The 27,993-nt window shown below is 48.8% G+C and overlaps 1 protein-coding gene across 2 annotated transcripts in view; it reads right to left on the bottom strand.

Annotated features, from left to right (window-relative positions):
• Positions 1-2,471: 2,471 nt before the first annotated feature.
• Positions 2,472-27,993, bottom strand: part of SSH2 (slingshot protein phosphatase 2) — an 88,296-nt gene continuing 62,774 nt past the window's right edge. For both annotated transcript variants that reach the window (XM_066563330.1, XM_066563329.1), the window contains 12 exons: positions 27,213-27,277; positions 22,488-22,609; positions 20,054-20,122; positions 19,230-19,295; positions 18,012-18,206; positions 16,328-16,421; positions 16,104-16,232; positions 13,973-14,019; positions 12,456-12,602; positions 11,676-11,876; positions 6,687-7,530; positions 2,472-5,449 (listed from right to left, as the gene is read on the bottom strand). In XM_066563330.1, coding sequence (XP_066419427.1) covers positions 3,494-5,449; positions 6,687-7,530; positions 11,676-11,876; positions 12,456-12,602; positions 13,973-14,019; positions 16,104-16,232; positions 16,328-16,421; positions 18,012-18,206; positions 19,230-19,295; positions 20,054-20,122; positions 22,488-22,609; positions 27,213-27,277 — 3,935 coding nt within the window. In that variant the 3' untranslated portion in view covers positions 2,472-3,493. The remainder of the gene's footprint in view (positions 5,450-6,686; positions 7,531-11,675; positions 11,877-12,455; positions 12,603-13,972; positions 14,020-16,103; positions 16,233-16,327; positions 16,422-18,011; positions 18,207-19,229; positions 19,296-20,053; positions 20,123-22,487; positions 22,610-27,212; positions 27,278-27,993) is intronic.

Below are 27,993 nucleotides of genomic sequence, written 5' to 3' on the forward strand. Positions count from 1 at the left end.
GGGTGGGATCCCTTCCACCAAGCCTTGGCTGGCAGAGGGACACTGAGCTAATCCCTGCTCAGTTTAAACATCCGAGTGACCCAGAAGGGCATCACCTCCTGCTGCCCGCTGGGACTGTGCCCCCAGGAAAGGGCTGGGAGGGGAGAGATTTGTACAGGTCACAAGTTCTCAAGCAGACCAGACACACACTCACACACACACACACACAGAGCACCCACACACACCACCGAGTGCAACAGAACGCAGTGTAAAACCAGTTTCACGCACACACAGCCCGTTTGTGCAAGGCTCACACGTTACAGTACGGCCGGGACGGGGCAGCCATGGCTGGGATATTGTACAGGAGTCAATGTAAACAATAAAGCGTCCTCCGAGAGGCTTCGCCAGAGACCAAAGAACAGTTGCTTTGTACAAAAATGCCCTTAAAACAACACGTTTCTCCCAAACCCCCTCTACGCAGCGAGGCTTGTCAGCTGCTGAGCACCCTGGAGGTGCTGCTGCTCCCTGTGGTGCTCAGCAGGTCACAAGAAGCTCTTGTGGGGTGGCTACAGGAACAAGGAGAGTCATCACCTCCCATGAGCCACCGGCATGGAGAAGAGACAATCGTCCCCAGCAGACACCTCTGATGCCAGGGGCTTGGTGGCTTCATTGCCCAGACACTGGAAAAGGAGGTCCATACCCCTCCAGTCCGTCCCCTTCCTGCCATCCTGCTCAGAGCCTCCAGACCTCCAAGGCCTTCATCACTCTGCAAGAGAACCACCTTTCCTGACTCCCTCTGCCTGCCCACAGCCTTCTCAGAGAAAAACCAGTTGTGCTGGGCCAGAGCCAAGGACAAGGGGACAGCAAAGCACCTCCCTGCAGGGGCCTCTGCCCCTCTGCTGCTCTCCCCAGCCGAAGCACCCGAGAGCATTGGAAGGAAGCAGCATTTCTGGTCTGCATTGAAGACCCTTGCCAGAGGGCATTTCTCCTGAGATCAAGCTGGGCAAAGAAACCTGATCCTTTTCCTCCTCCTGCCTTCTCAAGGGAAAAAATTCTACACAGGGCTTTTCCCTCCTGAGCAGATCCTTGTCACCAGGACATGCTGCCAGCCAAGCATGCACCCTCCAATGCAAGGCAGGCTGGGGGCAACCAGTCCCTTCCACCCCTGGAGGGGCAGGCAGGCATGTCCTTGGGGTCAGAATGGTGGGCAGTGGGGCCTGATGAAGTTTGTGGGGGAGGCAAGGACTGAACCTGTCCTTCTGCAGATGACATGAGCCACTTGGCCTTTGCACAGTGCCTGCCCTGCTCCAGAGCCAGCTGGAGCAGGCTAGGAGAAGCCACATGTTTTCCAGTGTCCCAAAGAAGTATCTGGCCTCCTGGGCCAGGGGCTTGGGTGACTTCTAGTGACTGAAATGGCCTGGGAAGACGTGCTGCTTGACCCAGGACAGGGCTGTGCTCCAGCATGGGTAACAACCCCCGGCCAGAGTTGAGGAAAGGGAGGGACAGTGCTCGTGGCTGCTGGAGCACAGACAGACTCGCAGACCTTGCCCAGGCTGCAAGGCAGCACAGGAGGACCCTGGGGGCTGCAGGAGGGCAGCAAGGTGGCATTACCTTGCCAAGCAGCTGCAGGCTGAGGACACCCCACACCCCTTCCCCAGGGCAGGCAGATGCTGCTTCCCAATACTCCAGCACACTCCAGCGCCGTGCGCTCCTCTCCAGCTCAAGGGGAGTTTGTCCCATCTGAGCCTGCAAGGCTCTGCAGCTTCAGGGCTGCTTTCCAGGCATGGGCCTGGCTGCTGCTCCTACCACACCATGTCCTCTCCATGCTGGGCTTCAGCAGCCTGAGCCACTCTGCATCTTCTCTTTGCTTTGCTCCTCCCCAGAGGGCAGGTCTGGGCCCCGGCCAAGCAGCAGCTCAGACAGGACCTGCCACAGGACTGTGGACAGGACCCAGAGCTCCCCTTGGCCTTTCCCTCTGCTCCTACAGCACAGGGACAACCTGCTAAAACACACTGCTAGAAATGAGGAGCTTTGATTTAGCCAAACTGCTCAGAAACCACAAAATAATTTGCTGAAATTTGGAGCAGAGCCTTCACACACAGTTTCTCCAGGAAACAAGAACCTGCAGAATGTCTGGGAGCAGCCAAAGGCTTTCCATGTCCAACTGGCACCCCTGGAACCCAGCTTCCAGCAGGAAGGAGATGGACAGACAGACACACAGTGCCCCTCCCACAGTGGGATAATGGGGGTTCACACAGGACTGGAGGAGAAGGGACACATTTGGCATCCAGGCTCACTTTTGGAAAGGGAAGACAGCTTATAATGTCAAATCCACTTCCATGTCTGTGCAGATCACAAAGAACAGCACTGAGTTTGAGTCACGTGGGTTTGTTTTCCAGTTTACAGAATGCAGTCTTGCCCTTCTTTAAAAAAAAAAAAACATAGAAAAGACAAAAAAAAATATAAATATCATATATACAATTTAGGCAAAAAAGAAAAAAAAGAAGAAAAAAAAGAAAAAACTTCCAGAAAATATTTCCCTCTGGGTCTAGAGTTAGGAGTGACAGCAGAGAGGACAAAGCTATGCATTAAGGGCAGTATGTCATGTAACAAAAACAGCTCAAGTTTTGGGAGCCACCAGAAACACCTGTGAGCATGGCAGAGGGGAGAGGGAAACTCAGGCAGCACAAGAACAGCTTTGGGGCAGAGGACAGATGATATGGCCATGAACTTGGAAGGCCCACAGCAGTATTCAAGTAATGGGAGGGTTAAAACCCTAATGAGACGTTTGTTTTAAAAGAACACTGGCTTTGGGGGTAGAGGTGAACCTGGCAGCTCCTGGAGGAGCTCTGCCCCACCTCAGCACAGAGCAGAGAGCTCTGTGTGCCCCATGGCAGATGGGAGAGCTGGTCTTGGTGCTGCCCAGGATTATTAGAGCCCATCCACTGGGAAGATTCACCCCTGTGTGCTCCTTACTGGGGAGCACCAGCTGAACTAAGCCCAGGGTGTTTGTCCTGAAGCAGCTGTGTGAGGGATCTGCCAGCATGGTGGAGTTCCAGTTTGCAGAATAAAAGAAAGGCCAAACAAAGGGACCTTGGCACAACCTTCACATTTACAGGGGCTCTCACCCCACCAACCGCCCAGCACCATTTCAAGGCATGGGGAAAATTCAAGTCAGGAACTAGGATCTGGTTGTAAGCAAAAACTCCACCTTGCCAAAGCAAGCCACCATCAATTTTCTCATGATAAAAGTGTTCTTTTAAAACAAACTATCAACAACAACAAAAAAAGAACATTTGAGGTTATCTGAGTTAAACTTAAAAAAACCCAAACGGTCCTGCAGTCAGAGTCACACACAGAAGAACCAACCCACACCTACATGCGCCAGGAACAGTAAAATGACAATATATATAAAATTAACCAATAAAGTGCATGTTCCTTATATTACATCTGCCCCTTGTGTGAAAGCAACACCACATGTTCTGGGTAAGAAATCACAGCCAAGGGCCCAGGATCACATCGTGTTGTACAGGGGATTGGTTGTCCGCTTTTTGTCATTGGTCTTTTTGAGCCTCCTCAGAGGGTGAGTTCTCCCGTGCTGCTGCCGTGGGGCAACAGTCAGAGCTTGAGATGGAGACAAGGAGTCCAGGACCTGCACCTGGAGCAGCGGAGGGCCCTCCCCGGAGCTAGTCCACGTCGGATCTGCACTGGAGCACAAACTCTGCTGGCTGGAGCTGCACTCTTTGGCGTACTGAGCCAGCGGCCTCTCCACGGGCATGCTCTGGGCAATGCACTCAGCTGTTCTGAGCTGCTCCACAAAATGCTTTGTGGGCTCTGGGGAGGAGAGGCGATGCTTCCCACACGCGCTCTCTGAGCCCCTCTCCGACCTCCCCCCACAAAAGCCTCGACCCAGGGCAACGCAGGTGAGAAGCACGGGGTTGGCATTGGAAGAGGCCGACTCCCTGTCGTGTAAGTCGTCCTTGGAGAGCTCCAGGCAGTCCAGTTTGGCCAGGGATGCCGAGCGCTTCATGTGGGAGGGTCTGGTGAGCCCTGCGTGCCGGATCCGAGCCTCGATTTCCTTGGCCCGCTGCTTGACCGGCCCGGGGCTGCTGGAGCGCTCCTCCACACTGAGGCTGCTGGAGCTGTGGGGGAGGCTGTAACACAGGAACGAGATGTCCAGAAGGTCCATGTTTTCAGCACGCTGCCTGCTGAAGTCCTCGCTGCTCAGCTGCCTTGAGACGCCAGCACTGTCCCCACAGAGAGGTTTGGGACCGTCCCTGAACGGCAGAGTCGCATCTCCCTCGGTGCCACAGGGTGTGACCGGCTCATCATCTGTACCCGTGCTCTGCTCGGTGACACCTTCCAGGTGAATGACACAGGGGTAAGGAGAGTGCTTGAGGCTGGCTGAAGGTGGACAGGTCACCTGGGCAGAGGGAGAAGCAGCACTGAGGTGAGCAGATCTCCCACTGCCTTCCTTGCTGGGGCTGCCCATGGCAAAGGCAGCCTGCTTGCGTACCGCGTGCTCCGGTGGCGAGGGATCCGCTGGAGCCTTCTCCAAGCACATCGAGGGATTCAAGTTTTCATCCAAAGACGGGGTGGCCGGGGCCAGCCCGCCCTGCTCACAGCTTGTATTGGGGCGCTGCTCCGCAGGCTTGACCGTGAGGGTGTATTCAATGATTTCAATTCTCTTTGGGAGGAGGGAGGGCAGGGATGGCTCCTCCGTCCCATCAAACGAGATCACTGTCCTGTGCTCCTGTGCTGCTGCCTCCTGCCCTGGGCTGGGCTCTGCGGGCAGGGACTCCCGGGCAGGGGCCCCGAGGGGTGCGGGCAGGTGTCTGCCCACGGGCTGCTCTGCCCCGGGAGGCTGCAGCGGCTCCTCCTGCGCCTTGTCCCCCTCCGGAGCCAGCTCCAGGGGCGGCTCCTCGCTCTTCCCCCGGGGCAGGAGCTCGGCAGCAGGGGAGTCGTTCCTGGAGTTCTTGCGGGTGGGTAAAGTGCAGGCTGGGGCCGTGTGCTGGTGCTCCTGCTCCTGCCTCAGGCGCTCCTCGAACTCCAGCGTGGCTCGCCGGACGGAGCCGGGGCACCACTTGGGCTCGGGCTTGGTGGAGCCACGGGGCTCCTGCTGCTCCCCGCCAGAGCTGCTTTCCTCCAGGTCTGATCTACCAGAAGACAGCTGTAGAGATGGGGCTTCTTCCTGCTCAGTTGGCAGAGGGTCCTTCTCCTTCTCCTGGTGTCCAGCACAGGCTCCTTCGCTCTGTTCCAACTTTTCTGATGCCCAAATCACCTCCACTGGCAGGTCATGCACCGTGTTCCTCTTTGGTGTCTGGCTGAGGTTGGCTGAACCTTCTTTCTGCTGGGCAGGTCCTGCTCCCTGGTTGATTGACTCGATCTCTGTGATAATTTCCTTCACAGAAATGGCATTTTCCGAGTGGGATCTCGTGAGATGACCTGCACCAGACAGCTCAGGGACCTCCTGCAACACACAAACAGGAGAATTACAAAGTGCATCAGCTGTGCTGACATGGAACAAACAGCAGCAGGTTAGAGAAAATAAGGATGTGCATCTCCAATGGAGCAAAAAAGCATGTGGCAGTGATCACTTATGCAGGTTTTTTACTGTCTCTGAGACTGAATTTAACACACTCCAGGCTGGATTGCCACTTAGACTAAGATCTAAGAACCTTAACTACAACAAACTCCAAGGAAAGGTAGCTTTTTTGTTTTTCTAAATGAAGAAAAGTCCAACAAATAAAAAGAATCCTAATACTGCTAAAAGTACCGTTTTGAACTGAAAACATGACAAATTCTGCTCATGTATGGAGCAGACAGAAGTACAGCAAAAATAACGACCAAGCATTGAAATGCTCTGATTTCCCAGAGGAAAATGGCCAGGGAGACTCCCAGTCCCCACAGACACTCTCTGCTAAATCACAGGAGAGAGCATTGGCCCATTATATTTGGAAGAGCCTTACTGCCTCACATGGAGATGGAAAAGATTCAAGCAATGCAGGATGGAATTTAAATAAGAGAAGCTCCCAGAAAATGATGGCCCCGGACATCATCAATCCCTGTGAGAGTCCTGGAGGCTGAAAAGCAATTACGAGAAAAAGGTACCTAAATTTAGAGGTTACTAAATTTTGTCATGACCATCTCTCTACCCAGGAGAAGTGAGCCATGACGTGCCTAATCCCATCACTCCAGACCTGGACAGGTTAATTTCTTCCTCCAGCAGTGGAAGTTCTACACCTGCCTTGATTTACTACCCCAATGCTGGTGCTTCCCAACCAGGGAAAAGGGCCAGTTTTGCCCCATTCTTTGGTGGATTTCTCAAGTCAGATAAATATCTGTGCAGATTTGGGATGTTGGCTGGGCTCAGGGTCTGGCTATATTAGTGGGTCAAGTCCCACCTTTCTGCTCTCCTGATGCAAAACTCAAAAATAAGTTTCTCATGAGAACAGCACAGCAGGTCAGGTCAAGGTCGGCTCATGGCCTTGCCAATGCCAGCAAACTGATGTTTAAGGAAAAAGTGCAGAAAAGGGCAAGTATCTAAAAGGGAAGGAAAGGAGAAGCATCTAGCAATCCCTCTCCACACATTGTGTCCACTGAAAGCAGGGCTAGAAAATCCCATTCACAGCCACCCCACAGCAGAAAACAGCCTAGAGACAGGGCCGAGCAGCAGTTCCTAAAAAACCTGAGCAAGTTATTTTAACCTTTTGTTGCTCTTCATCTGTGGAGGAGTCATCGGATGGCTGAGGAGAGTTTCCAGGGCTGTTCCTTTGAGCATCTGCACCCCCATCTGCAGCAGGTGGCACTTCCAGCACAGGCACCCTGGAGACCCCATTCCTCCCAGTCCCTTGCTCCTCTGGTCTGGAATGGGAGCAGGTCCGGGACCGGCTCTCCTGGGAGAGCTCCACGAATTTCTCCAAAGCGCTGAAGAAATCAATCCTGTCTGTGCTGAGGTCTGTCACTTCGGGCTGAGGGTTCTGTTGGAGACCTAGGGAATTCTGGTTTGGGGACTGGGGGAAGTCTTTTAAGCATGAAGTGAATTCTTCCATGGGAACCAAGTGCACGTTCATATCAGGCTTAAGGGCATCTTTTTCCAGATCATCCACTGTCAGATCAGGAAACTCCGTTATTTCCAAGGGGTGCTGGAGCTGCATTAAGGCCTCAGAAGCACGGCAGTTGTCAGAAGGGACAGAGTCTACACAGCACCCTGCTGTACAGCCATTGATATTGTTCAAGTTCAGCTTGTCCTCCATCTGCTCAGTGTGGAAGTCTCTGCAAGTAAACTCTAAGTGGATCCTCCTCTCCTTCACACACACGTCCTCAATCATGTTTGTGTCCTCTGGGAGCTGCTGCTCCCTGTCCAGCTCAGCTGAGTAGATGGGAGACATGGGCTGCTGGTTGTCATTGGTCTTGGCCTCTGAGATCTGGTCAGCTGAGGTGGTGATCTCCTTTTTGTTCAGCTCCAGCCCAGCCTTGCAGATGGGCTCGTGGTGATCCGAGAGGTCGCTGTCTGAGTGTGAGCGCCACAGTTTGTTGTGCCGCTGTTTGCTGCAGGGAAGGAGAGCAAAAGAGAACAGTGAGTAACTTCTACCTACCACAGCCAGATCCACCTTGTTGTAAGAAGACACAACCTACAGCAGAAACTGTGCCAAATGCTGGAGTCACTGACCACAGCTGCTGCTTCACCTGAACAGTTCAGGGCCAGACCTGCTGCTGGAGAAGTTGACCCAGTAATGAGCACTTTCCAGGAGCTAAATTCCATGGCACCATTCTGCACCACACACCCCTCCCTATTTCTCAGCAGTGCTGGATCCATCCACTCAAATGCAATGTTTAATTGACTGCAGAATTTGGTTCTCTTTTCTCAGCCAGCGCTTTTCCATTTGCTAGCAGGTGAGAGGTGACCAGAAGAGAGAGAACCTCTTGTGTTGGACACAAGCAGGTGGTGGACACTGAATAAAGTCCAATTTCCATAAAGTCCAATTTCCCTTGTGGTTCCTTCTCTGAATAACTTCAGTTATCAATAACTGGCTCTTGTAACCAAGGGAAAGGGTGGGATGTGTAGAGGCGGGTGTGTGCAAAAACACACAAGACATCCTCAACAGTAAACACACAGCCCAAATTACCACCCACCTTCCACAGGAAGGAAGCTCAGAACTCCTCCAGCTCCTGGAAAGCCCCTTTAGGAAAGTCTGAGCCATCAAAAGGCCAAATAACTGCCGGTGGCATTGCATCACCTTCCTCAACTCCACCTGCCAAAAACCCCAACCCGTGCACCTGGGCTCACAGAGAGCACTGCAGGCAACTTCTTGCCATGAAATGCCAGAGCTAGCCCAGGCTGCCAGGGTTTGTGAGTGGCCACGGCCACAGGGATGTGTTTCCACCCATTGCCCCTAGGAGGAACACAGAAACCACAGAAACCTCCTTGGAGCTGCAGATCTTGCAAAAACCCTCCAGTCCCTTGCTAGCAGGAGCAGGCGCTCACAGACACATCCAGTGGCCACGGTAAGTTAATTAACAGATGGTACTGACCTAATTACCACGTGCCAGTTCAGTTGTGGGTGCCCAACAGCTAAGGAAAATAACCCATTGCAGATTTAGCTTTCCAACCCTGTAATCAGTGACAACCTTCCCGTGTGACACAGGGCAGAATCAGGTCCTGACACAGGAGAGGAGGGTCAGGATGAGAGGCCAAAGGCACTGTCCTGGGGTGCACATGCTCCATCTCCAGTGGGTTTTGGAGCAGTTTGACACTGGCAGCAGAAACAGGCTTGTCCCTGAGGCGGGTTCTTGCTTGGGCTCTGTATGGAATGTCATATGACATATCTGCTCACACAGCCTGCGGAGCTGCTGGTGTTTCCTGAGGGCACTTCAGTGCTCAGATCCAGCTCTCTGCTGCACATTTAATTTTGAAAGTAAAAATTACCCTCCAGTGTGAGCAACTGGCACAGATCTGAGGACCAAACCAGATGTCAAGCACCACTGGCAGAGGTGTGCTGAGCTATCTTCCAACCTGACAGTTCCCCAGTCTGACAGCCTGCATAAGGTGCAGGTCAGGGAACAGGAGCTCACTTCCCTTCCCAGAGCCCACAGCTGCCTCTTGACCTTCCTGAGAAACATTCCCAGTGCTTGTACCCACACCAGCTTTGGACCAGGAGGCCCCCACACTTCCCACCAGCTCTCCAGGCTTGGGTATAAAACTGCTGTTGATTCACAAGCTGCACCAGGCACAGGAGATCCCAAACACTGGTTTCCTGTAACTTATCTATAACTAATAACAGAAACAGGCCTGGCTCAGCCTCGCTGTGTTTATCAACAGAGGGAGGGGACAGTTTAACTAACCCCAGGAAGTATGACAGTCCCAAAGAGCAAAACACACTTGTTGTTGTGACTAAAAGCAGGCAGGGGGTTTTCATTTTACAGCTGGAAAACATATCCCAGTTGCTATAACCCCAGCACAAAACCGTAACTGGATAGTGTGAGCACATGGCTGCCCTCACATACCTTCCCCCTGAAACTGGAGCAGTCACATGAGTGTCAATCTGTTGGGTTTTTTTGGTTTTTGTTTTTTTATTTACCTGTCCTGGAATACTGCAGCAATAAACAATGCAGCCAGAGGGCAAAGCTAAATAACACAAAGAAAGAGGGAAAAAAGCAGCTTTGAGATAAGGAGGGACAGTCTCTGCAGCACAGAGGGGCCATTCCTTGCTTCAGTGAAGCTTCATTTGCTGCAGGCTTTTTCATCCTACACAGATGTAACACACTGCTCTTGCATTTTTAAAGCCTCACAAGCAATCCTGTTTGTGCCATTGTACAGGGACTTGCAGAGCAGGGTAGGGCTTCAGTGGAAGGGAGGCCACATGCTAGAAATGGTGGCAGCAGGAAAGATATACCTCCAAAAAATATATTACTAAAAGACGGGGAAAAATAATCCTTAACCAAAATATTTGTACAGGGTGGCTTTGCAGGCATGTCACCAGCTACCAGACTGGCAGATTACCCAAACCAGCTGCTGGGCTCAGGGCTGGAAGATGTGAGATACCAGCTGCTCCCACACCCGAGCTCCTCACAGGTGCATATGAACCTGTTGGTGCATTTTTCACACCTAAAAAACTTCTTTTTCTCCATCCAATCTACACCAATGAGATCTAAATGCCCAGTCTGCTCAATGCACATTGCACTGGTCAGGTCACCTCTGGCCCAGAGTTAAGCACTGACCTTTACTAACTGGTGCCAGCAGCATGTTTGGTGTCACATGAGGCACCCAAGGCAGGTGTGGTGTCTGTCTCAAGGGGTTTCAGTCCAGCAGGGCACTATTTTTTAAAATTGTCTATTCCACGTGAGCTCTCCTGAGACTTGATACTACTTGGCTGCTTTTTAGAGAGAAACAGGGTCACTATGGCAGGCAGGGTTTGGGGAGCAGGGGAGAGGAAGGATGGGAAGAATTGGTGGATGAAGTTCCTGTGGGTGTATCTGGTCAGGGAATAAGTTGGGAGGAGCCCTGAGGTTGTTTACTTGTGCAGAGAGGGAAAGAGGAAGCACACTCCAGTGACAGGGGAGCTCAGACCAAGGGTTTGGTGTAAAAATTGGGAATCCAGGCCTGGCCCAGCAACAATTGGGAATCCAGGCCCAGCCTGTACAGTCAGGCTGATGGTCAGGCTGATGGGAACAGGTGGAGAGCAAAGGAGGAAGAATAAGTTATTACAATGAAAGGGAATGGAGGTCTTTGCAAGTGGATAGAATAGACATGAAGGGACAGAGGTAAGAAGTGTGCTCTAAAGACAGTACATGAGTGACAGAGCTGTTGTAAATAACAGTATATAAAACAATGGCTGGACTCTACCTTAAAGCTATTTTCCAACCTAAATGATTTTACAAAAAGCAGACATCTCCCAGTTGCACCAAAAAAGCTTTGAAATTTACTATTTACTTTGGTCCAAACCAGCTAAGATCACCTCCTGTGGCAGAAGGCTCAGATTGGGTAACTGTTTGCTGCAGATCTGCTTCCAGGCAAAGCACACCAGGATCCCAAACTAAATACCATAACCTGGCAAAACAGAGTATCACTACCTCCTTCCTGCTGATCACGTGAAGACATTGCTTAACACAGCCCAGAAACATGCAATATTGATGTCTTTTTGCTAGTCAGGTGATCGATTGGCTTGGGATTTCAACACACTTGCCCATACCCAGGCCCAGCTCCAGACCAGCCTCAGGACTCTAGGCAGGAATAAACACCACTGTTGCAATGCACAGAACATCCTGTCCCCTCCCCTCACACCAACACTTAGCAAAGGGATCTAAATAAAACCAAACCAGCTGCTGAGGAGGGGCATGTTCAACAGGGAACTATGAGGAGACAAAGCGAGTTCCCTGCCAAGTGATGTTACAAACAACAGGGACATCATTTATCTCTGCTGGAGCCTGCATAGCTCTGAATGCTGCACTCAGATAACACTTCATGGGATGCTACTTTCCAAAAACCAAACATCCTAGAAGTCAAACAGCTTCCTGACAGCTCCTGGTTACGCCCATTTTCTCCAGGCTGAGCTAACCCTGAAAACAGAGCGCTACCATTCCTAAGAACCCAAACTTGCACAACACAGCAATACAAGCTCTGCCTGAAAGAATGGAGTCAACCATTGAAGTGTTACACCTCAACATGGATAATGAGGATCAATCCTTGCACCCACCTGGCCAGCAGGATCCCCTGGTACTCCTCCAGCTGCCGCATGAAGCTGGGGTTGGGCTTGGTGACCGTGCGCCGCTCCTTCACGTAGTCGTAAGCCCTGTCCAGGTTCCAGCCGTATTCCTTCATGGCATAGGCAATCACTGTGGATGCTGAGCGGCTCACTCCCATCTTGCAGTGTACCAGGCACTTAGAACCATTTTTCCTAAAGTGGGAGAAAGAACAAAAGAGGATCACTAAACAGAAAACATCTGACAAGCTGAAGAAAACAGCAACTTCTTTACCAGAGAATTATTGAACATATTTTCAACGCTGTGGCCGCAGCTGGAGTCTGGGATGTGATCTGATAATCCAATTTACAAACTGGAGCAAGACACACAAAGAAATTGAAGAACAAGGTCTTATTAATATTCCTAAGAGATTTTGTTACAACAGCTCTTCTGAAGCTGTTATTGCAAAGTGGAAAAACACAGAGATACAGGAAAACCTCTGACGACTAGTGTGGCACCCTTGAGCTCAGCCCAAATGGCCCACTGGCATCAAGCCATATTCCAAGCGAAAAGAGAACCTGTACCACAAAATTTAGAAACACATCCCAGAAAGATATGAAGCAGTTCAGAGCAGCCTCCAGCACAGAGATGCTCTTCTACTGCAAACCACAAAATGGAAATACTGTGATGCTAGGTAGGCAAGGAGGAAAATCAGTTAAGAAAATCAGCAGGAAAACAAAATGCTTAGTATATATCTTTTAAATGTGTTTGTTGTGTTTTCTGAAAAGACTTACTTTGCCTTGGAGATGAATTTGTAGGTATCATTCCAGTAAGCCAGAAGATCTGTAGCTTCTTCATCATAAACTCTGATATTGTGGTATTCAAAGAGCCCAGGGAAGAAATTATCTATTTCTCGAGTCACATTCAAAATGTACCGTACCCTGCATGAGAAACACAGCCAGTTCAAAGAGATGTCCCACTGCTACACTGCAGCCTTGCCTTGCTTTGCCAAGGGCATTTGGAAGTGCACTCTTCAACAAAATTCCTGGGAAATCAGGAATTAATGCAAGGAAGCAGCAGCTAACACAGACAATAGGTTTTGCTGGGCACTTTAGAGCCTGATAACAGAGATCCATGGATAGAAACTTCCTCTGCACAATGTCAGCTCACACTGCCCACCACCTCTGTTCTACATGTCAGCAACACTTGTGCCACAGGAGCTCCTGCAATTGGTGCTTGCACACCTTCTCCAACCCCTTTGTGAATCTCTGAATCTCTCCTCCTGCTGCACCAAAACCACAGGAAGATGGGAGACTAAGCCTCCCAGTAACACCAGAGCTAAACAAACACATAAAGCAACTACAGAGAGATGTAACAGACAATGAGCCACTGGGGAGGATTTATTTCTTATCCCTAAATTTTCTGGAAAGGAAACTGCTAGAGAAAGCATGTGGTATTTATGTACACAGCACTCAGTATTTTTAGCCCTGAGGGTTACTCGTAAGATGCTTATGAAATGCACTCATGCTGGGATATCAGGCAGAACAAGGGAACTGCAAGAGGGTGACATCCCTTTTCCCAAGCAGGTATGAGATCACTGGCAATCAAGTAGGACCTGTTGGACTCAAGGAAACCACAACAGACCCCGAGCTCACCAAGAAGAGTCAATTTTGCCAGGCTGAATTTCTGAGGTACAGAATTACACTATCAGCTCACCAAGCACAATTAGTTTTTTCCACTGGTTTGTCACAAATAAGCCAAACCCATGAATAATTATTTAATTGCACAATCTTGGTGCTTATAACAACCTGGTCTAGAGAAAGGACAATCTAAACTTGAAAAGTGGAAAGGGCAGGAAACAGAGGAACCCATTGGTGGGGTTCCTACAGGACTTTACTTCCTACTGGGCCCCACTCAGAGGAACAAATGCTCTTCTCCACATTTTCCTTCCTGCACAGCCTGGAGGTCCTAAGTGCCTCTGTAATCAGTCCAGAACTATGGGCTGGGGCTGAGGGCACAGAGCCAACTATGCAGCATCCAGTTCAGTAATTGCAGCTTTTTACTACTTATAGCTATGAGCTCGCTGCTTTCCTTTGTTTGCCTTGGGGACATTAGTCAAGGTCAGGGTAAAATCCTTTTACGTTAAGGTGCCTGTTTGTGGGACAAGGAGTTTGGAGGAAGCAAGAGCTTGTTTGGATCTGCAATCCCCTAAATAAGACTCAGGTTACGCAGCAGGTATGGAATAGAGTTTGTTGCATAGAAAAGTGTGGCCAGGCTCTTGCTTTTAAGCTGATGGCCTGAAGCTACTCACCCTCTGTTCTGCAAGTCTTCCAAATTGGAGGCATTCCATTCTGAGCCCTGCAGGGAAAACATGCAAAGGGACGAATCAGGCAGAAGGAAGGCAAGGCCAGGCAACTGGTGAAGGGAGGGATAGTGAACCAGAGCTGACCAGCCAAGGGTTGGAGAGCTGGGGCTCCTTTGAGCACAGGGGTACACAAATGGTAACCAGGACTGATGCTCAGCACCTTGTCTCACCCCATTAACCAGATCCCTTCTGAAACAAGAAGCAGCTCTGCCAACAAGAGCCCAGCACTGTGTGTTGGCACTTCCTGCAAACTGCTGACAAATCAACCTCAGCAAGACAGGACCACCCCACCCTTTCCCTGGAGGCTGCTGCCAGTTCTGCCGCACAGAGGAGAAGCTGCCTGCATTTTAAGAGCCATCCAGGTGCTGTTTATACACAAAACACCCATCTCGAACATCAAAGGCAGCAACACCTAAGCTCACTTGGGTTACACCTCTTCTCCCCATGCTCAAAGCCTGTGTGAGTAGAGAAATGAAGACACTTAACTAACCCTGGCTAGGTAACCCTCTCCTCTGCAGCACACACAGGGCCTCCAAGCTGCTTGCTTCCTGCTCAAACATAAACCTGACTGAGGACAAAACGACTCCTAGTGTAAAGGCTTCCTTCAAAATTTAAGGTGCACAAGCTCTTTGCTTCCCTGCCCTAAAATGGTTCCCAAATGGAAAGATGATTCAGATGAAGATGATTGATTGTATTTACCAGGGCCCAGACTCAGTTTAATGTTTTCTCTTTCAGTCAAGGAAGAACAATTTAATTCAGGCCTGGGAACCATCAGTTTCCACAGGTAGGGAGAACAATGCTGCAGGGGTGAAAGCCTTTTCTCCTGTCCTTTGATCCACAAGTACCAACATCATCAGTTCTCTTATTTCCTGCTTAGTTCTTTTAGCACTCCTTAAATGGGATCCCACAGGGCTCTTGCCTCCACCTGGAAGGAAACAGCTCCTTGCCTTTCTGAGCCCTCTCAACATAACCCTGCCTTGTAGCACACATGCTCCTGGGTGAAGCTGGTGCCCAGCCCCAGCAGCACTGCTCCTCACAACAGCAGCTGCTCTGCAAACACTTTTATTCCACACATTAACCACAGCTCTTCTTGGTGCTGCCTGCAAGCCTTGTTTGAAAGGTTTTCTCCCTATTAAATGCACTCAGAGCCAAGACTCCAAGCCCTACAGTGCATCCAGCTGCCTGTAACAGCTTTTGGCCAGCACCATAAGCCTGTAACAGGTCCCTCTCTCTCCTTATAACACATAGTCTGCAAAAAAAAAAATCCATTACATCTTAGGTGCTTCCAAGTTTCCTGGCTCTACCCCAACATGATGTCCTGGGAGTGCTCACACTAACAGAGACCATCCCTTCTGAGCCGGAGACTGGGAGAGGCCCTCTCCATTTGGAAAGACCAGCTGGTCCAAGAGGAATGGCTTTGTTTAAAGTTGATCCAACCTCACAGGCGAGACAGCCCAACCAAACCTGTGTCCATGGCTCCAGGGCTGGGAAATCCAGCGGAGCGCTGACTCACCAGAAGGAGCTGCAGTAATTAAAACAGGCCCCAGCAGCAACTAAGCAAGCAAAACATTAAACAGCAAAATGTTTATGTTTCCTTAAGTGACTTATCTCCAGGATTCTTTGTTATGTTACTCTGCTCCTCCTGGATCACACAAACTCAGAGCTTTCCATGTTAAAAGAGCATCATTCCACCTGGATGTCAGAGAGCTCTCCTCCCTCTTTGTTATGTTATGTCTTCCCCAAACACAAGAACTTGGCATGTGGGTATCCTGGACAGTTAAAGCCACAAAACTGGTCTTACACCAATGGAAACAGCTCTGAGAAACTGTTAGAATTAAGACCTTGTCCCTTCAATCCACTAGATACAGGGTCTACAGCTTGGTGCTGCATGGCAAAGTTTAGCACAGCCAAAAAGCCAAGCTGTTCTTGTTCATTACTGTCTTAAGAGTAATTGATCCCAGGATCAACCAACCTTTCCTTCAGAATTCCTTTTACTGCCTCCAGAGGCCTCTGTGTCAACCAACCCATAGTGAAAAGTATTACGAGTGTTTACTTTTGTGTTCACTGTTAGACTCACCAAAAAGACATGATCAAATATCTGTGTGGGGCTGTCCATCTGCCCAAGGATCACTATCATTTCATTGTCAATGAATTCTTTGAACTCCCGCAGGTTACACACCATCTGCATCTCCAGCTCCGTGCGGATCTGCATGGGTACGAGGGACACAAGGAAGTCATGTGAAGCACAGAGCTCTTTAGTTTGCACCACAGCATTTCCAGTGCTGCACCCTCACCACTCACCTCTTTTGAGGTGATGTTCTCCAAATCTTTCTGCATCATGATCTCTCTTAATTTGGTCTTAATCAGCCGTTCCGTGCGTTCCCGCTCAGTTGGGCTGTCAGAAGAAAGCAACAGAGTCACTGGGAGGGAAAACAAACTGCATTCATGACACTTTTAAAATAGGTATAGACTGCATACTCTGTAGAGCCTCAGACTCTCACACTACTTCCCCCAGGCATGTCCTCTGGAGGGAATTCAGGTGACAGTAAAGCCCAGTTTAGATTCACAGTTGTATATGAAAGCCACCAACTGAATGCTCCTAATCCATTGTAGTCATCCAGAGAACCCCTGGTATTTGGTAAAATTTAAATTGGGAAGGCTGCATTATACCCTCTGGAGCAATATCTAAGCCTCTCCCTACCTTTCTTGGAAAGGTAACAGCTCCAAAACTCCCTACATGGAGAGACGAGGGCAGCTAAGCCTCTGCATTCCTCCCGCCTCTGCTGCCAGGGGCCTTATCACCAGCTGCAAAAATAGCCTGAGTAACACCAGGGGAAGCTGCAGCAGAGCAGCAGCACGGAGCTGGCTCACCCAGCATCTTTAGAGGGGACCCAGCAGTGACATGCCCCACCACCTTTCCCTTTCTCTGGAAGGCTGCCAGGTTGGGGAAGGCATGGACCTTACAAGTGTTCAACTGGTGGTTCACAAATAAAAATTATGGAAGTTCCTGGTTCTTTCAATCTCATGCATTATTTCAGGATTCCATTAAGAGAATGCTGTTTAAGTGTCCCAAGGAAATCATTCAATTTCAAGGTGCCACCAGGGAAAGGGTGGGTTAGATAAAATTTATATATGAAAAGCTACAAGAAAATATTAATCTGTCAGCCTGCCAAAACTTTTCAGCCACCCGCCTTGTACATTAAAAAACAATCAAGTGTGAAGACTTGTTCACAGCTGAACAACTGCTTAGCATCATTATTCACTCACTAGACTCCAGCAACAGGAAATATCTGGGAGCATAAATCAACCAAAGGCACTATTATTCTGGGAAAGCAGCTGGGGCCAGTGAAGTAATTATAAAATGGGCAAGTGAAAACCCTCACACTTGGCACCACATCGGGTCACACACTACCTTTCGGGTTATATGGTATCAGTACCATCAGCAGTTACTAATGACAGGGGTAGTAAACCTTGAATGTTGATACAGCCTATAAATTTTGCCTTTCTGAACTGTCTACACATTTACCTGAAGTCCATACATAAACACTTCACTTTATAGCAAAATGAACTGAGTAAGGATAAAAAGACCATGTTAGCCTAAACACGTGCTCAGACATGTGCCAGTGTAAGAGCAAAGTCCAGAGAAACCTGTTCCTTCCAGGCCTGGAACAAGAGGACAAAACCAGCAGAGACAAGGCTGAGGTACACCACACCTCTCTCACCAGTAACATGGGACTTACCTTGCAGAGGCAAAGGTCTGCAAGCAAAGCCCAAGGTAAACAACTAAACTAAAAACAGAGGAGATGCAAGGGAGCCCCAGGAGGGCTAAACTTCCAGTGCTGGTGTTTACCTAACCATGAGTCCACTTATTACATGGAACAGGAAGCTTCTCCTTATTAATACCTAATTAAGAGCAATCTCTTGTGGAAACTGTCCTTATTTGGGGACAATCAAGCAGTGGCTCAGCAGAGCCAGCCCAACTTACACATCTGTGAAGAGGGCGGGCGAGTCGGGCCGGTGGGACTGCACGTCCTGCATGGCGTTCCACTCATTGACTGACGACTGGTCCGAGTTGATGTGGCTCTCATAGTAACTGACCCACGTGAGGAAGAGGCTCCCTGGATAGTAATTGTTGCTCCTTGCCACTTCACAAGCCTTATGCAAACTCTGTAGAGCAGACCTAGCAAGAGAACAACATTTGTCAGTTTATTATTTCTTCCTCAGGCACTATCAAGCACTAAGCAGCAGCCAAATCCAGGATGCTGTTCGTGTCCCATCAGTTGGTACAAACCCCTGGCACTGTGCACGAGGCTGTCCTGCAAGGCTGTGGATTCCCACACGCTGCCAGAGCTTGCATGTCTTAACTGGAGCATGCCAAAACAAGCCTGGATAGCAGTGAAGGTGCCCACAATTCAAGAGGGCAGAGGCACCCCTGTCTCTGGTTCCAAAATCTGCTGCAAATACCCAAGCCCTAAATAAGATGCACAGAGTTTGTGTCCAAGACAGGGTGCTGACAGCTCCTACTGTGCCATCAGCTGTCCTGTGTGCAGGGCAGAAACACCCAGGAATCAGACATGCACAACCAAGGGCTCAGGACTGCACTGAGATGTTTAGGTGTCTGCCCTCTCTCACTGCACAAGGGATGTCAGAAGTTTCTTCAGCTGCTGCTGGGAAACAAATCCCCCTCTCCTATTTTTAGCTTATTTTAAATCTTTGACTGGGATCAGAAGGATCCAGGTCAAAATCACTGGGGTGACAGCAGCATCGCTGACAGGCAATGTATTTTTGCAATGCAAAGAAGCTCGAGCCAGAAATACTTTCATGATCACTACATGAACCACCCTAAAAGGAAAGAAAAATGCAAGCAAGCTTCTCTTTCCTCTATCACAATGAACATATCTCAAAATACTTCAAACATATACTCAAGGCACTGTGACTCTGGGCTCAAAGCAGCAGCTCTTTGCAAGGAAAATTACCCTATTCCTTCCTGCCCTCAGCTGAGACAAAGCCGCTGTACACCAGCACTCACACCTCTTTTTTCCTTTGGTACCAAACTTCCTTCCCTGTCTCTGAAGGAAACTTCTGGCTGCTCAAGGAGGTCCCAAGATCACAGTAACCTAAAGTAGCACCTGGTTTTTAAGAGCTTAAGCAGCTAAAACACCTGGAAAAAGGATCACTGGGACAGTCTGTAGTAAGTACTTACCACATTGCCTGTACAGACACGGGCTTGAATATGTGCACCCTGTTATCTGTTGATACGCTGAACCCTCTGGTGAGAAGAAAAAAGGCAAAGTAAAAATGTCTCCCAAAAGTCACTTTTTAGTTAATAACTGATAGTCTTAGCACATTAGAACAGCAAAGGTCTAGCCCTAAGCATACACTGCTGAGTTCAGCTAGCAAACAGATGAAAATAGCACACTAAAAGCTCTAAGATAACTTCTTTAAGCAGCTGCTGTTTGGGAACGAAACTAAGACAGTGGGACAGTGCTGGGCTGTGCTGTTTACCTTGGCAACACAAATTCAGTGCCACAGCTGGGAGCAACAGAGTCCAGCTAAAGAGATCCTGGGGCAGCTACCAAGGAAAGAAAAGTCATTCCATGCACTGCACTGGACAGCCTGAGTAACTGGCACAAACAGGAGTCTGCAAGTCAGGTGTCTATTTGGCAGAGAAACATCATTCTTGCTTTATGTTGGGCTGAGTGCTGCTTGCTGCAAGCATGATGGAGGAACACATAGTAGGATCCCTTTAAGGAGCTTTCACTACACACCCACTCTCCAGTAAAAGCTCCTTTACTCCAGCTTAAACACACACATAAGCCACTGTCTCAGTGCGTGTTTATTCACAGATAAGTCAATTACTGGTGTTCCCTGCCACAACCACTGTGACTGAAGGCCTTTGAGCCTACTAACCTGATACAGGTCAACAGAGGAGGGCTGCTGGACCTGTGAGGGCTCTGCAAGCACTGGAATCCTTCCCCATACACCTTGTTCTAAGTTGTATTAACACAGAACACAAAAGGCACTCACCCATCCCCATCCAGGTGGATCAAGGTGTCACTCCAGAGAGGCAGCACCAAGCCCATCGTACAAGTGCTACTGCAGTGAGAAAGAGAAAGTCAGTCTATCTACTACAGCACCATGTTATTATTCTAATTTCATGGCAATAGTTGCATATTTTTGTATTCATTAGGAAAAAGAAAAATCCCATTGTTGCTTCAGAGACAAACAGCGCCAGTGTTGTTCTACAGGGGCCTGGCAAGGATCACTAACCAGATTCAGGGCACAGCACTATCCTTTCAAGCAAGCTTAAAGGGTTAACACACCCAGGAGAAGAGCAAACAGGATCCAAAACAACTGAACTTTGTGCAGAAGGTCAGAGGGGGCTCACAGTCTTTGGTCAGCTCAAGGCTTTCTTTACAGATTAATCCCTCTCAGGCTCAGGAGGTTTGGTTCTAGCTCTGATTTTGCAATCCACAGCTTTATTTTCTTGTTTGTCCCTCAGCCACAGCTGCTGGGGACTGGGAGCAGAGCAGTGCAATAGCAGGGTGACTGGCAGCATGGCAAGTTGGCAATCTCAGCCTATCACCTGTGGCTGACTCTTGACCCTTCTTCACCCTCAAGAAAGAGCACAACAGCCATGCCATACAGACACCTCCTGACAATCCCATTCCTCTCTCAGATGCTTTGCTCCGTTTGCCCTCACAGTCCCCCAAGATTTCTGTAAGGCTGAGCAAAAAGCCAAGTTAAAAGCAGAAACCAAGTGATAGGAAAAAGGCAGGGGCGGGGGAACCCAACACAACCTCCTCCATGTCGTTAAATGAAAACAGCTGAAGCTCATAAAGCTGCAAATCTGCTCCATAATCAAAGCAGCATCTTGAAGAACTGAATTCAACTGCCTCCTGCTCTTATGCTCCCAGATTTCCAGCAGTTCCAGTACATCTGCCAGTCTCCAGCTTAAGAGAAGAGTGGGAACAGGGAGAGACCAGGCTTTGGAGGGTCAGACAGGGAGCCCTGGAAATGCACATGCCTGGTGCCCAGCACCAGGAGACAGCATGCAGCTATTTCTGTTGACAACATGAGATGAGCTCATGGAAAGATGTGTTTTTAAAAGGCTTCCCAAGGTGGCTGGGGTATTTTTAGTGATACTGTTCAGCGAGCGCTTATCAGAGACCATAGCAACAAGTCTACATGGAGTTATAAATACCGAGTGGGCTTGGGGAGGGCAGATCACAGTGACCATCCAGAAGCCCAGGAACTCCAGCAGAAAGCTAAAACGACCCTGCTGTGTTATTAGAGACTGAATACCAGTGAGCTCTCAGTTATCAAAGGTGGCTGCGCTGGTACATCACAGCCAACAGTGAATCCCAAGCTCACAGCAACCTGTGCAAGGACAAGTTATTCTTGCCCCAAGGCAAGAGCATCTCTGAGTCACAGCTGTGCACACATGAACAGAGACAGGAGCCAGGGGCAGCATCAAGCTGGTCCCCCATTTTAGTAGGTATCACCCAAACTCAGCATCCAAACCAAGCATGGTGGCTGCTGTGACTAGCAGGCAATATTTGGAAGGCAATTTCTTAGCCAAATAGTTAAAAAATAGTTTCTAGTGATCCTACTAACTACCTGGAAGTAATTTATTCCAACTAGTGTCAAAAGCAAGACTCATTCCTGTAGCAGCTGTGCTGGAAGTAAGCATGAGTATGAAACCTTCTAAAATTGAATATCCAGCTGATTGTCTTCCAATAGAGGCCAAGATTTACTTAAAACTCTTTTTAAGAGAGTCATGTGCCTCCATGCCCTCTCCAAAGTGCCCACTGTCCCCTTCTAAATGTGAAGTTTCTGCCCTTGAAGCTGCTGGGTTGCTGTCACCTGGCTTACAGCCCCTCCAGCAGCAAAAGCTGCTTCCCAGCCACATTCTGCAGCCTTGTGGAAAGGTCAGCAGGAATTTAAATGAATGAAGCAGAAGCACTAAACCCTGATGACACACTGCTGCCTGGGGACAGCACATGGTGTGCAAGATCTGCCATCACCAACCCTGACACTGCCATCAGGCCTTTGTGCCATGACCTTGGCAAGGGACTGCCTGACAGTCCCTCTCTTATTTATTACCTGTTCTCCTGAATGCTGAGGTCCAGCTCCTCTAACTGCAGCTTTTACTTTCTTTGCATGAAGATTGTCCCTGTCTCTGGTGTGCAGATGCAGGGCTTGGGGACCTTAGCATTCAGAGGCACTGAACATCCTCACAGAAGCCTGATGCTTGGAGGAATGAGGGAAATGCTGACCTGCACTGTTCCCTTCACATTTACCACCTCCTCTCAAGAAATAAAAAAAGGCAATTCTGAATCTCAAGAAAAATGTTAGGCTAGAAAAGCTGAAGCAGCCTATCCCCAGAAAACACAGGACACCAGACAATGATTTCTAGAGTTAACTTGTGTGGGGCTGAGCACCTGGACACTCTGAGTACCTGTCATTGGAAGAGAAATCCATTCCTAGGACGATGCTCTCCTCCGTGTCTTGTCTGCCATTGGTGGACACCACCACCATGTATCTAGTGCGGTTCTGGTAGGTACTTTCCAGTCTTACAGCCTGAAGAAAAGAAGGGGAAGAGATCAGCAGTGCAGTCAGCAAAACACACATTATGACCTCTACAGGGCACTTTTTCATGCTGAGTGGCAGGCACAGAAGCAGTGATGCAGCCTGGACTGGGAGGGATGTCCCACGCTCCTCAGCTGGCTAAGGAGTGCTTCACTCCCACACAGTGCCCTCCTCAACAGCTGGCACCTTCCTGGTGCACTCTGCACACCTGGCTGCAGGCCCTGCTCTGTCCCACCAAGGCTGATTTTGAACAACCTACAGCCAGCCCTCTGACTGGTCCCAGCCCAGTGGACCATCAGTGAGACAGATGGGTGTTGAACCTTCACCTTCAGAGGGCTTTGTCCCAAGAACCAGAGCTTTCCTTTAAACTACTGCGTGCTACAACAGCTCCAACGAGTCTCCTTCCACCAGCTTCCCAGGCAGCTGGGCAGACAACCAGGACCTAATTCATACATGGTTTCCTGCTGGCCCTTTGAATTCTTCTGGCAATCGTACTGCCTTACACCTGGCAGGAAAAGATATCCCTATGACTAAGCTGTATCCTTCACTGGTTCAGATTGCCCAGGAAAGGTGAAAGTCATCGTGCCTTGTTGCTCCTGCCCTGTTCACTTGTACCCCAGTGCCAAAAGAGCTCTAGGAGGACTGGTGTTCAGCCCAAAATCCCCCAAATCAAATATTATTGAGAGCTTTCAGAGTGCAGTAGAACTTAAACTGTGAATGTCAGACCAATGCTGAAGCCCCTGGAAGGCTGCACTGAAGTGAGCTGCTCCTCCAGAAGCCACAAGGAAGTGAGAACTGAAGGGACTCAGGAAGTCTTGCAGACAGACTGCTGGTTAGTGAGAAGCCTGGGGAAGGGAGCCCAGCACTGAAAGTTTTGCTTATCAACACTTGCAGCAAGCAGCCTTTACTTGCAACACTTTTTGGACTCCGTTCCGAGCTGTTTGCAGCTATTTTAGTCACAGGATCCCAACCAGAGAAACTAGGACATCCCTAGAAAGGAAGTGTCTGAATTCTGCACACTAAACCTTAACTTTGGATGGTCCAATCCAACCCCAAGACTCTGTCTGGCCTCAGTGTTTACCATAATGTTAAACTGCTGCTTGAACTTTGAGCAGGGCCTGCAGAGAGCAAACAGGGGGAGAAGGAGCTGTCCCAGCCCAGCCCTGCACTGTGCTGTGGACAGATCTCTGCTTGCTGCAACAGGACTTGGGTCCTGAATTCCTTGCAACCCAGTGGTTGAAGTCTGAAGTGGTGTTTGACATCCTCCACAAACTGAACCCAAATTCCTCAAATTCCCAAGCCACGGCTTGTGTAGACATCTCTTGGGGGCCCTCGTAGGAGGTCCTGGCTCAGAGACCCCAGTTAAAACAATCATCCTTAAAAAGCTAAGAAATTAACTATTGTGTGAGATCTCTCAGGAGCAGGCTGCTCTTCCCAATATGCTCCTTTAGTTGTTCACAACTCGGCCTTGAGGTCAGAGCGGCACCTCCCAGCTTAGAGGAAGCCCCCTCTGATCTCAGAGCTCTCCTGTCCACCAGCAGCTGGGAAATCTTGATCACAACACGTGGTGGAGTCTGCAACCAAGGTTAAACCAGTGCCTGGCAGCTGAACAGAGCTCGCCATCCCTGCAGAGTGCTCTGTGGCAGGGAATGCTGAGTGTGGCATTGCAGGGAGCAGCAGCTCTGGTGATGGGGTGGAATAGCAAGTGCAGGCAGGAGACAGTGCTGTCAGAGTCTTCCAGACTTGCCCAGTTGGACCAAAGACCAACAGAAACTACCCAAATGCTGATGCCAGCAGACAGCCGTGCTCTGTACAGCCAGAGACTGTGCCCCACCCCATCTCCTTAGGATAAGTCATGCTAAAACCAGCCTTATTTTCCTTCTTGCTTCTTGAGTCACTGGGATTCCTTTGGAAACACGGAGGATCAAAGTGGTCAGTCCTTCAAGGTGCAAATTCCCCCAAAGATGGCTGTTTCTAGAACTAACCACTTGTGGGGAAACAGAAAGGTGCTCTTCAACCTAGAAGACCAAGTCATCACCAAGGTCTTGGTGATTAATGTAATTATCTACATTAGGAACCAAACCTCAATAATCAGCACAGACTTGCCTAAAATGGGAGCAGACAGACACAGCTGCCCCATGTCTGGGGCATCCACACAGGAGTTTCTGTTCTGCTTCTCTTGAGGACAGTCCAGCAGCAAGAGGATTAACAAAATCTAACTTACTTTGCTAAACCAATTTGGCCAGCAGTAATGGGAAGTCCTGATACAAGACCCTTTAGAACAGGGCAAGACAAACAGTGAGCAAAGGTCACATAGCTACACACTGGCAGGGTGGGATTTTCAGAGGCCAGTTAAGAGAAACAGGGCATGGCTTAGTGTGAATCTCTGGGTTCAACACTTACACCCTTAGCACAAAGCGCTAAGAACCATGATTGGGCAGATAATGTGTTTTGCTAAATTTAATGGAGTATTAAAACAGCAGAATTGACATTGTAAACCAGCCAACTTCTAAAGCTGCTATTAGAGCCCCAGCGTGCCTATCAAACCACAAATGAAGCTCTAACCTTTCCATGAAGTGCTAGTTCATATGCTCACCTCTCAGAAGGAGCACACCAAGTGCTCTGATGCCTTTTAAATGAAGATATTTGGAATCCCAGTTACTGTAGGGAGGATGGCCTGGCTTCAGGGACTGTGATGAGATGGAAAGTTCTTTCTCAACCAGCTCATCTATACAGAGCTTTCTCCTGAGTTTGGGAAGGTTATTTGTAGTCTGGTCAAAACAGGGCCAGCCACATTCTTCTTAAGTTTTAGGCTCACCTGAACTCAAGCCAACTTTATCTTCTGCTGCATTCTTGTATCATTCAGAAGTATGATGTGATATTTCACCAGCCCTTATGAACAGCACATTCCAAGAAGTTCATACTGACCTTTCACGCTCCACAACAGTAGGTGTTTCATACAAGAACACATTTCTCATGGAGATAAATGATTTGAAGACAAAAAAAGTGTGTGTCCAACTTTCAAGTTCCCAGCTCTGCTAAGCTACAGGAACATATTCAATCACTTTGCATTCTTAACTCCTTTTCCTCCTTCCTACTGATCTTACCATGGCTCTAATCCTGCTCTCACGGAAGGCTAAAAACCTCTGCCAACAGCTCCAAGAAACAAGAGTTGTTCCAAATTTTAAGTCTAGGTTTTTAGAGGATTAGATTCCTCTGCTGGCCCCCGAGCTGTGAAGCCAGCCCTCCAAATGACAGCAGCCAAGAAAATGAAGGGAATGCATTTCTGTCAGTAGTGTTTATATTTCAAATCTCACTTGTATCTGCTGTTTTATGAGAGAGTCCATTGCAGCCCTGCAGACCCTTCGTTCGTCAAGAATCAATTAAATTCAAGTAGACTATCGAACTTAACCTCATGCAAGATTTCAGCATTCCAAATGTAGCTCTGGACAAAAGGGTTTATGTCTCAGCCCACAAAGTCCTTATTCAGCTGTTAAGGCTAATTTGTCCCAAATCACACAATGTAGCCAGTGATACTGCTGAACAATGCCCTGTTCAATAGTTTCCAATGTTCTAACCTTGGCTCGAATTCTGAAAAGCATTGAGAACCCCCATGCCCATCACTTTCACTGAAATTTTAGTGACAGCAAGGTGTGCCTGGCAAAATTTAGGAGAGTAGGTCCTTTGGCTTGCTTATGGCAAATTATTTTCTGCGGTCATTCGGGAAGCTAAAGCATTCCAGAGTAACCTTGGCTGTTTCCAAGCTATAATCATCCAATCAGCACAGCTCAGGAGGATTCAGCAAACCAGAGGTGTGGGAATAACACTTGGGATGCTGGCAGTCCTTCTTTGGGCAGAGGTTGCTAAGATGCACCAAGAAAATACAGGAAACAAACTTCAGGCTACTGAGTGCTGAAAGGTGCAGACTCACTGCAGTCATGCCTGGCCTTGTAGAACACTTCAACATGTCCCAGGCAAATTCCTCACTGCTTAAATTTGGCTTCTGGAGCTCTTCAGGGCTGTGCATCAATGCTGTGAACAGCAATGCCTCGTTTTACATCCTCATAGGAGGCGACAGCCCAGGAAAGCAGAAGGCCAAGGTTCAGTGCAGGTGCATGGCTACACGGGGGTCCTGCATGCTCCCACCTGTTCAGCCATGGCCTTTTGGGATGCCACAAATCAGGACAGCAGAGTGAGGAACACAACTGAACTCTCACAGGGCAGGCTCACTCATACTGGTCAAACATAAGTCACCTATTCTTGATTTAAACAGGACACCAAGATCATTTATCCATCCTCTCTGGCAATTGTTACAATATTTTTTGGGAGCACAGATACTCAGTACTTAGTTTCAAGACAACCTTCTAGCCATACAATTTGTCTCACTGAACAACCAAAGCAGGCCTTTCACAACTAGCTGCTTTCCTACCTTTGTGGTTGCAAAGGCTCCCCAAACCTGCTGATGAAACCACTCCAACACACACACACACACACACACACACACCACTGCTTGCCTGAGTTACACAGGTGTGTTTGTCAAGTGGTGCTTAACCTTTGCATTGGTTCACAGGAGATAAGCAGAAAGCCAACCTACCAGTCTGATGTTGTCTTCTGGGCGGAGCAGGATGAACATGGCCTGCAGGTGCTGCTGGAGATCCCCTGCGGGCAAGAGGGCAAGGTGAATGCACAAAAATAGTTCAAAATCACATGCAAGTTCCTGGCTGTCCAGCCAGAGCAAATGTCCACTGAGAAACCTGACACGTCACCAGGAGTGTCGTCACTGTCACTCCCACCTACTCAGAGATGGGAGTTTTGTCATCTCTTAGTCAGCTGCTCTTTGCTCTGTGTGCTCACCTGTTCCTGTGTTACCATGTTCTCTCCTGCTAAATTCAGTGGGTTTTTTTTTCAGAAATAAACAGTGTTTCATTACTCTTTGTTCCTTTGACAGACAAGTCAACCTAGTTAGAAATGGACCCCATCCTGTGGTTCAACATCTCATTCTACCACGTGCTCCAAACCAGAAATTTGCCATTGCTTTTACACCAGCTTAATACTCAGTGCAGAAATACTACCCAGGCAAAAGTATACTCTCCTTGGAATGAGATTTAGTCCTGCTTTAGGGCAGCATGTGCCCACCTATGGCTGTGTACCAACCCCACCCAAAAGCCCCTAAGAACTGCCACCTGAAAAATCAAACACCTATATTTTTTTCCTAGAAAACACTTGCAACAGCTTTCCTGGTGAAGCTGAGGAAAAATAAAGGAGAATTAAATTTAGTGCATGACTGTGATTTTAAGCCCTATTAAGAAGAGAAAAGTGTCACAAGTTCCTAAAACATCAAGCATTTCAAAGACAAGAGAGATGATTTTCTGTCA

This window comes from Molothrus aeneus, chromosome 20, assembly GCF_037042795.1.
Source record: "Molothrus aeneus isolate 106 chromosome 20, BPBGC_Maene_1.0, whole genome shotgun sequence".
Lineage (NCBI taxonomy): Eukaryota > Metazoa > Chordata > Aves > Passeriformes > Icteridae > Molothrus > Molothrus aeneus.